The 10,144-nt window shown below is 41.0% G+C and overlaps 1 protein-coding gene across 2 annotated transcripts in view; it reads left to right on the top strand.

The window, feature by feature from the left end:
* Window positions 1-2,529: 2,529 nt before the first annotated feature.
* Window positions 2,530-10,144, top strand: part of mtss1 (MTSS I-BAR domain containing 1) — a 23,058-nt gene continuing 15,443 nt past the window's right edge. For both annotated transcript variants that reach the window (XM_031857913.1, XM_031857821.1), the window contains exons 1-3: window positions 2,530-3,152; window positions 4,190-4,281; window positions 4,347-4,421. In XM_031857913.1, the coding sequence (XP_031713773.1) occupies window positions 3,103-3,152; window positions 4,190-4,281; window positions 4,347-4,421 (217 nt within the window). In that variant the 5' untranslated portion in view covers window positions 2,530-3,102. The remainder of the gene's footprint in view (window positions 3,153-4,189; window positions 4,282-4,346; window positions 4,422-10,144) is intronic.

Genomic DNA, 10,144 nt, shown 5'->3' with positions numbered 1-10,144 from the left:
GCCGATAATGGATGTTTTGGAATGGAAAGGAGGGAGGAAGAGAGGGAAGGATGGAGAGCAGGAGAGAGGCAGAAGGACAGATAGAGGGAAGGAAGGGTGGAGGTATAGAGCAGAGGTCTTCAACAGGGGGTCTGCGACTCCTATGGGGTCCGAGGAGGTACTGCAAGGGGTCCACGAAATATTTGGTTGATTAGACAATTTTTAAAAAACGTTTTTTTAAATTTAAATTTTTTTTTTTTCTCTAAACATGAATCTGACCATTATTTTAATAGTTCAGTGTTGTATGCAAGATAACGGGTATCTTTATGCATGGCAGTGGCACTAATAGGCAATCACTCATTTTCGTTTCCACATTTATGTTTAAAATGAAAACATCTATTTGAATAGCTTGTGTGCATGATTATCATGCAATTGACAGACAATGTTGATATTGGCATTGGTATCAGCTGACAAGCTATGTTTATGAATGGCAGTGGCTCGGTAAGTTCGGTAAGTTTAGAGTTGTACCTATTCATGACTGTGTCAGAGTGTCGAGAGAGCATTGCCATCTCTCCTGTGAGATGCACGATCTTTTTGTTCTGCTGTTTCCCCTGCTGGTCCATAGTCCGCATTGTTTTCATCAGCTGTTCTTTCTCCGACGGGTGCTCTCTGAAGTTTCCCTCCAGTTGCTTCCTCTCATCCAGGATGCGAGTGATGTGCTCTTCTGACTCCACCAAGACCTGTTCTGTCTGGGCGAGCTCTCTTGTTGATTTCTCACCCAGAGCTTCGTATTTCTCCTTCCAGACATTCTCGCTCTGGAGGACTTCAGCCTCTTTGTGGATCAGCTTCTCGGTGGTCTCAGTGAGCTTTTGATGGAGACACTCCTTCTCCTTTAAGACTTCCACGATCTTAACGTCCCTCCAGTATATCTTGTCCTCCTGCTGCTTCCACTCCCGGGTCACATTCTGCATAATCGCCATGAACTCGCCTTGTTTCTGAGACAGGTGCTGTCCGAACTTGACCGCCATGGCCTTCTTCACGTACCCTAGGCGATCAATGTTTCCCTGCATCAGCTCTTCTTTCTCCACCCAGTCCTGTTGTTTCTGGGCGAGTTCGGTGTGTTTTTTACTCGGCCTCTGAGAGAGAGAGATCCAAGATTGTATTGTTCTTGTGATGGAGTTCCTCCTGCACGTGGTTCATATTGCTCTGGTACTCATCGGTACTCTGTACCTCGCACATCTGGGTCTTTGGGGCAGAAACTTGTCTTTCTGCCTCATACCTCTGCATGTCTCTGCATTTCTGCATGTCCACACATATGAAGAGACCATCCCGTCTGTCAGCGACGGGGGACACTCCGGTGTGGAAAACGAAGGATTTCAAAATCTGGTTAAAATGCTTGAGCCACGCTACGAAATCCACTCACGCACCCACTTCAGTGTGAAGCTGTTCCAGGCCTCTATGAGAAGGAAAAGACTGTGACCGCTTTCATCACGGTGGAGTGGAGATTCATAGTCTGGTGCTGCAGACACGCCCCCTCTGTGAGAGTCACACAGACACAGACCTGGGGCAGGTGCTGACAGAAGTATCAGAGTGGAAGCTAGACCGGCCCAATAGTAATATCACTACAGAAAGGTCTACCCTCTCCCCAGGCAATGTAGATATTCTCATCTTTTTGAAAATAATGGTAAACATTATTGTGTATTTGAATGACATAACCTGACAGGAAGTAAACATAGACCCAAGTTGTTGCCTAGCAGTTCAGTTCAGTTGAAACAGTAGAAGCTAGCTCACTGGCTGTTTCTTTCTTTCAGTATTGATCAAAGGACGAGGATATCAACATACCTCATGTTGCACTTACACTTAACAGAATTGAATATTCTTGAATATTATATTTTTATTTCATTTTGTTTCAAATTGGACATCTTCAATATTTTTTGTTTTTATGTAAGGCTACAGACCAAAGTTCTTTTCTTTAAGTGTTCTTGAAGTTCTTTAATTAATAAATGGAAAGCAAAGTTATATTTGTCTCCTCCCCTTTTCTTTGTTGATCCGAACCGTGACTCAAGAACCGTGATCCGAACTGAACCGTGAGGTTTGTGATCCGTTGCACCCTTACTGTGTATATATGAATACTTCCTGTCTGTGTGACATATGATCATATGTTTAATACTTTGCGTGTCGGGCAGCACGTTGTATGTGACGTCGGGTGGGTTGCCAGGTTGAGCGCAGTGGCTCCACCGAGAGAACATTAGCTTATATTTCCCACAATTTAAGCTTCTGCATTTTCCAAATGCACTAGTATTATTCAAACGTATTGTTCGGTTCGTAAGCCTCGTACCGAACGGTTTAATACGAATACGTGTATTGTTACGCCCCAAGAAACAATTGCTAACCGTAGCTGTGGCGTCACAATGAGCTTATTAGGAGGTGGTTCAACTGTAGTAGGATAGCACTGAAGGCCCATGTATAAAACACACGGCCCGCCACTGATATATTTATATATATATATATATATATATATATATTTCACATGACGTTCTCCATAAAGAGAAAAGTGATCAGTGTCTTTAGTGACACCAGAGTCTTTAAACAATAATAAATAGACTCTTACAGGTTAATTCTTCCCACGGGCAGTTAAAATCCAGTATGTCTCAGACGAGTGTGTGTGTGTGTGTGTGTGTGTGTGTATCACTCCCTCATTAAGTGGCATTATATAGTTATTATGTAAGGACGACTGTTGTAATGTTGTGTGTGAAACCTGATGTTACAGCCAACTAACGAGGCTGATTGTAAAATAAGTTGGTCTCTTTATTACATAATTCATTAACAAAATGAGACACACACACACAGATTATTTCAACACTCATCATATGATCTTAATCAGATTGATTCTCCTTAATACCACTTAATGAAGCAATGAACAATGACATGTTTCAACATGTTGAAATCATGAAGACGAATAAATGTCTGAAATCCTAAAATTGTCACAAAGTGGGCGCTTTATTTTGAGACGTTATTGGTTTAAAAAAAACAAATCCTTTTTTATTTTGAAAAAGGAACTGATGTGGTTGTTTTTGTTGTTTTCCAGGGGCCACCAAAGAGATCGGCTCAGCGCTGACCAGGATGTGTATGAGACACCGCAGCATCGAGTCCAAACTCAAGCTGTTCACCACGTAAGACACACACACACACACACACACACGTTGTTTACTAGGCATGAAGGAGGGCAGGTGAAGGTGTGAATGACACCTCTCTGACAGCGTGGGAACTAGACTCTAATTACTCTCAATTGTAATACAATGTTGGGTGTGTATGGTCATCACTGTCAGAGCCATTTATCTGTCATTACAGCCTGCAGCAATCAGAGAAGCTGTCAGTCAGATGATTCTCACACACAATGCACAGCTCTCTGGAAAAAAATTTAGGATGAAGAAGTTTTTATTTTTAAAGTCTGATCTTAATTTTTTAGTTTTTGTCATCATTTAAATTAAGAAACACATGAGCACCACACAGCTTTATTATAATGATAATAATGATGATGAGGATAATGATAATAATATGCTTTATTTATACAGCACCTGTCATAACTTAAAATGCAGCTCAAATTGCTTCACAAGAGAAACAAATTTGACATAAAATCTGCTTAATCGAGTCGAATCGAGTACTAGAAACCCTAAAATATAAAAAAAACTGCTTTTTATGCCTCATTGCCTATAGAAAGCGTGACAGGAGGCATTAGGTATTCAGGTTATTCGTCTTTAAGTTATGTATAAAGCAAAAATGTCAAATATTATCTGATCTCGTCTTCTCAAATGTGAGCGTCTGCTACCTCTCTCTGTTTTTTATATTATTGTAAATTTAATAACAGTGGCTATATTATATTTTTGGTCTGTTATTCAGACAAAGCAAAATTCGGAAGACGTCATCTTGGACTCTTCTCTTATTTTGAAAGGCATTTTTATGAGATTTATAGAATAAATAAATCAGTTATTGGGGAAAAAAATTGTAGATAATTGATAATTCCAGCTCTACATAAATGAATAATACAATAATATTGTCTGACCCAATCTACCAGAGAGTTACTGGTTTAAATCCAAGACTCACTGGAAAAGTGACGGAGTACTTTTATATATTCTGTTAAAGGAGGAATTAAAAGAAAACGAGGTCAAACACGACGATTAATTCAGACTTTTATCTCTTTTTGTCTCAGAGCTCTCTCAGAAGGCCTCGTCACTCCGCTGGAGCTGAAGATGGAGGAGTGGAAGAAAGTGGCAAGTCAGCTGGACAAGGACCACGCTAAAGGTAAACGCGCGCACACACACACACACAGACCTGTCTCACGTCTGACTGTTTTTTTTGTCGTTTAGAGTACAAGAAGGCCCGAGCGGACATCAAGAAGAAATCGTCGGATACCATCAAACTGCAGAAAAAGATGAAGAAAGGTAAGAAGAACAACCACCGCCGCCTTCGTCGCACATCCAGCAGCTTTTCAGCCGCATTTAAAATGGACGTTGCAACAATTAAACTTTCACGTTTTATATCGCTGCACGTTTAAAAGAACATTACGGGTTTTTAAAAAACTGCAGAGAGCAGATCTGGTTGTACTTCAGAGGAAGAAGCCACCTTCCTCAGATTGAGATAATCCTCCTCAGTTAACCCTCATTGTGCTGAGATCAGTGTTTTCAGATCTGCCTCCTGTCAGTCATCACCAAGGAAGAAATAATCCCTCAGAAACATGTTCCTTTCAAAATAAATCCATGTTCCATGGATTTATGTAGGCGCAGCTTTGAAGCCTCGAGTTTGGCATTTTGGCCGTCGCCATCTTGTTTTTTCCAACCAGTGAACGTCTTTGGTAGAGACCTGTCAATCACAGTAAGCCCCACCCTAAAGCATCCCCTGCTTTATGGTCTGTTTGACTCTAAATGGACCATAATGTACTAAATGAACATCATGCTGTATTGAAGAAGACTTGAAACTAGAGATAGAGACCATAAACTCATGTTTACAATGTTTACTGAGGTAATAAATCAAGAGAGAAGTAGAGTCATTTTCTCATAGACTTCTATACAACCAGAGGAGTCGCCCCCTGGTGGTCAGGAGAATAGCTTCCAGATGGTCGTCGTGTTCATCTCCCACTCAAACCATCAAAAAGAACTTCAAAGAATAAATATAAATTGAAGCTGTTTTCTGGTCATTTGTCACATTTAATGTCATTGAAGTTGTTATAAATAATTACTTAGTTCTGTGAGGCTCGTACTGACTTTTTAAGCCTGTCGGTTTGGCATGTTGCCGTAGCAACCCAGAAACACTGCCAGGCAGTCACCTGGGCTGCCCCCCGCCATTAAAGAGACACACACATACCCTGTGGTTGCCATGGCTGCACCCTGTACTCGACACCGCCGTCCCGTAATCAAAGAGACGGAAAGCTCGTCAGGAAAGACGTGTACGGTGAGGAATAGAAGGAAAAACACTCACTCACTCACTCACTCACTCACTCACTCACTCACTCACTCACTCACTCACGCATGCAAACACGCACACACTCACACACACGCACTCATGCATGCATGCAAACACGCACAAACACACTCTCACTCACACACTCGCATACAAGCACACTCACTCACATATACTCGCACACACACACATTCATGCAAACACACACACACCACAATCAAAATGAAACCTCGAGGCCTTTTATACAAATATCTTCTCCGTCCTCGCTCTCAACAAATCCAATACGCAAATGTACAGACACAGAAGTAGCCAGTACACACTCACTCACACTCACACACACACACACAGTCTCAGTGCAGACCCGCCCATGGTAAACACAGCGATGTCTGATGTGGGTTTAACGTCTCAACATGTTTTGTGCTACGTGTCTTGTTTTTTCTCTCCTCTTTCTGTCTCATTAACTTTCTTTTCTCTCTCAGTTCAATCGATCATCGAGAGTTTTTAATCAAGACAGATTTAAGCAGCGTACGTGAACATTTTGGTGTTAATTGATCGTAAACATCCGCTCTTTGCCTCGGCTGCTGCTGCGTGAAACACCTTTTATTTAATAGTGTGTAGAAAGTAAAAAAGATGTTCGACACGTCAACAAAGACAGTTTATCCAGATGATCTAAATCATGCTTCACATGTCTCCACATAATGACACACACACACACACACACACCCATAAGAACACCACTTTTTCATGCACAGTGTACCCAAACCGTTTCTGTACACTCTCCAATCAGGGCTTCACATTATAATTATTGTGTGTGTGTGTGTGTGTGTGTGTGTGTGTGTGTGTGTGTGTGTGTGTGTGTGTGTGTGTGTGTGTGTGTGTGTGTGTGTGTACACCATGTAATGAGGACTAAACTGCTGTAGCTGTTGTTCTAACTACTCGTAACAAAAGTCTTTATTTCGAGGGACTTTTTCGTGGATTAACTGTTGAAATGATTGTTTTCTCTCCAGTGAGCAGTTTTAAATTACACTCCACAAGTTTCTCAGTTAACTTTCAGATCCTGAAACGCTCACAAAGCTCAGATTTTACTACGAGACTTTGTATTTCTCCTGTAGTCTCTTCTCAGTTCACTTCAGTTCATCTGTTGGACAAAAACGTAGCGTAATATAGATAATGTTTGAATGAAAGGAAACTCTTAACCAGTAAACATCTGGTGTGTGTGTGTGTGTGTGCGCTCTGTCATTATGTGGTGCGTAACCACTTCAGATAGGGAATCTCCAAATGCTCAGAGAGAGATGATGGGAGGAGAGTCGAGGGAATAAAAAAGACAAACATGCTATTTGTTGTCTTCTCCTTCTTTCTCCTTTCTTCTCCTTCTTCTTCATCCTCTTCTTCTTCTACAAATGAACTGAAAGCAACACTTTCCCATTTCTTAAAGTGATTATTTCATTCTTGTACAAACAGGTGTTTGTACACAATCGCATCTAATTATAAACAAAGTACAAACATATTCAGTATATTTCATTTTCCCCCCTAAAATGTTAACAGAAATACTTGAGACGGTGAAGAGCAACTGCATGGCATCATTTTAACCATCCTTATCTTTTTACTTTGGTTTTGTCATCGTGGTTATTTGCAGAAAACACGCAATTCAAATGATTAGTAAATATACCTTCCACCCCTAATTTCAACTTCACGAGTCGGCTGTTTCATTAGAGATATTTCAGCGTGAGCGACGGGAATGAATAGAAACGGCTCAAAACGATTCCGCTGCACTTGTTCTCGTGTCACATGCTCATAAGTTTCTTAGTGTTTCCAATAAAACATGTTACAAAGTGATGCAGTCAGGATTCAGAGTGAAAATCAAAGATGGCCGCTGACCTTCTCCTCCATGTGGCTGCACAGAGAAGAGGAGGACAAGACGAGGATGGAGGAAGAGGGTTGGAGTCATCCTCTCCACCGCGCTGAGATAGACAGGAGGAGGAAGACTGAGTGAGAGGAAGAGGAGAGCTAATGTGTATGATACAGACATTAAATAAAAATGGGAATTCCCAACTGCAACCAAAGGAAAAAGAAGAGGACAAAGATGGATGATGTCATTATCTCTTTCTCAAGTGGTTACATTAAGGAGCGAGGGGGGAGGATGGAGGAGAGGGATGATGTCAAGTGGCTTCTCCAGTGGAGGAAGAGAGTGGTTTGAGAGAGGAAACAAAGTTGGTGCAGAAAAAGGTTAAGAAGAGGAGAAAGAACAAAGGAGTGAACCACCTGTCTGCGTCACACACTGATGACATCATCAGGGACAGACGGTCTAGACTGCTGCATGAGTTGTGAGCAGAGAGCGAGCTGCGAGCTGCTGTTTGGGGGGCGGGGGGGGGGGTCTTATAGTCATCACGATTAAAAACATATTGTGTATCGCTGGCGTCGGCAGAAAGCACGTTAAATATCTGCAGCAGCAGTTATGTGTGATGACTGTTCACCGTCATCTGTGACCTCATCGAGACGACCAACAGACATCCGAACACACTCGTCGTGTTTCGCACCGTGAGAATTTGATTGCTTTGATTTTAACGTCATATATTTTCTAACACACTTGTTGTGTCGGTATTCATTCATTTTAATATATATGGTCAAAATCAACCAAAGAATTCTACATTATCTCCCAGATGTGTGAGAACAAAAGACATCTGGAACAACATTTAGATCATCACAGACTAAAACTCTTCTGTTACTTCTGTTTGCAATAACACATTTAGTAATGTGTATATATTTAACAGATATGGGCCTGTTTAAAATCGAATCATCTTCAAAGTGTTCACAGCTGTATAAGTTGATCCAGACGTAGTTCTGCTTTAGTTTGACTGAGTTATCTGCTCTTATAAAGAAATATAAGAACAAATATACAAATAAAGGACTGTGTGAAATATAGATAAAGGACTATTTAAAATAAAAGGAAAATGATGTACATAATGCTACGATATATAACACAAGTATGAATATAAAAGTATAAATGTGGTATTAATGGAAGTATTTCATTCATATTTTGAATGAATTCATTTATTGTAGCTATTAGTCGTATTAACTGGATTGCTCCTGCAGTCTGTGGCCGTCGTAAAGATAAAAACGCTCCATGAAAAGAACCCTCTCATAATAAACTTGTCAGGTTACGTGTGTCTGACCAGTAGAATTAAATTAGGGTGGAGTTACTTTGGACTTTGTCTGACGTGACGCATCACTTCTGTAACATTTACTGCCAAGTCAGACTCATCAGAGCTCTGAGGAAAGTTTAAACCACCGCCCGATGTCTGAAAGTTCTTTACCTGTTTGGAGACAAACGCGAGCTGTTATCCGACACAGCCGCTCGTCTGAACTGCGGTTCACCTTTTTCTAACGGAGTGGAGCGAGTCGACTCCGAGCAGCTTCTGAGTTCAGAGCCTTTCTGTGTTTCTGAGGGTGGCGAGCAGCCAGAGTCTCGTAGAAAGAGGCCAGACGTCAGGCCGAGGCACAGACACTGAGCTTCTGTTAGCGACGTGGAAATTATCCTCTGTGCTCTCTCTCACACACACACACACACACACACACACACACACACACACACACACCTGAGTGAACAGCTTGTGTTTAGGTTGAGCTTTATGACACAGTCTGCAGTGTGTGTGTGTGTGTTTGGATTTTAAAAACCGCCTCTCACTGTTTTCCACAGGATTTACTGTCTGTTTTTTCTGCTTCTTGAAGCTAAAAAAAGCCGTTTTTGTTTCACCGTGTTCGTGGAAAAAGATCTTAAAATAAAGAGAAATGTGCCTGAGAAGGTCTGAGAATAAGACGGTTAAATTAAATCTCTCAGTGCATTCATGTGTCAGAGAGGTGGAAGAAGTATTCAGAGCCTTTTCTAGAAGAAGTAAAAGTAGCAATACTACAATGTAAATGTACTACCTTACAAGTAAAAGACATGCAGTCAAAATTGTACTCTTGTAAAGTGAGAAAATAAGTGAAAGTACACATTATGCAGCAGATCGGCTCCCACCAGTGTGACGTAATCACCATTACTGATGCATTAAGCAGCTGATCAAACAGGAGCACATTTTACATAATACATATACATATGGGTAGTTTATTCTGAAACACTGCATCTCATTTTATAAACTGGTTGTTGATAAAAAAAATACAATAGAACTAGCTTTCAACTAAATGTATTGTAGTAAAACGTACATTATTTCCCTTTGAGGTGAAAGTATAAAGTTCTTCATTAAATGATTAGAAACCCTGGGGGTGAAACCATGGCGGAGGCTGCAGCCCTGCGAGCTTATTTTTACATCCAGTGGGAGTTTCCTCAGCCGGGTGGTCCTCAGGTCTGAGTCTGTCTCCTCCACCCACCGGGGTCAGACCCGATCCAGCAGACCAGACCGCTACAGTTCAGCTACTGTTTGTGTCTCATTTCTGATTATTTAAGGGAAGATACCTCCGGAGAAAACGTTGTTTTTCATGCACTGCTCCCATTTATGCTTCTATAACGCGTCTTCTTTCAGACTATTAGAAAGAAAACACATCCAAAATACACACGAAGGAGTTTATTTTACTACTTTGTGTATTTGTGTCTGTAGATTTCTCTTACATTTGCCAAAAGCTACCATTAGATAGTGCCTCATTTGCATATTTAAAGATAAGATGTCAGAAAAGTAAATGTAAGTAATCAGCATGTTGGAGAGAGTGTGTG

The sequence above is a fragment of the Anarrhichthys ocellatus genome, unplaced genomic scaffold (genome assembly GCF_004355925.1).
Source record: "Anarrhichthys ocellatus isolate YVR2014 unplaced genomic scaffold, GSC_Weel_1.0 scaffold1, whole genome shotgun sequence".
Taxonomy (NCBI): Eukaryota; Metazoa; Chordata; class Actinopteri; order Perciformes; family Anarhichadidae; genus Anarrhichthys; species Anarrhichthys ocellatus.
The sequence above is the reverse complement of the archived record's forward strand: the minus strand, read 5'-3'. Positions and strand labels throughout refer to the sequence as shown.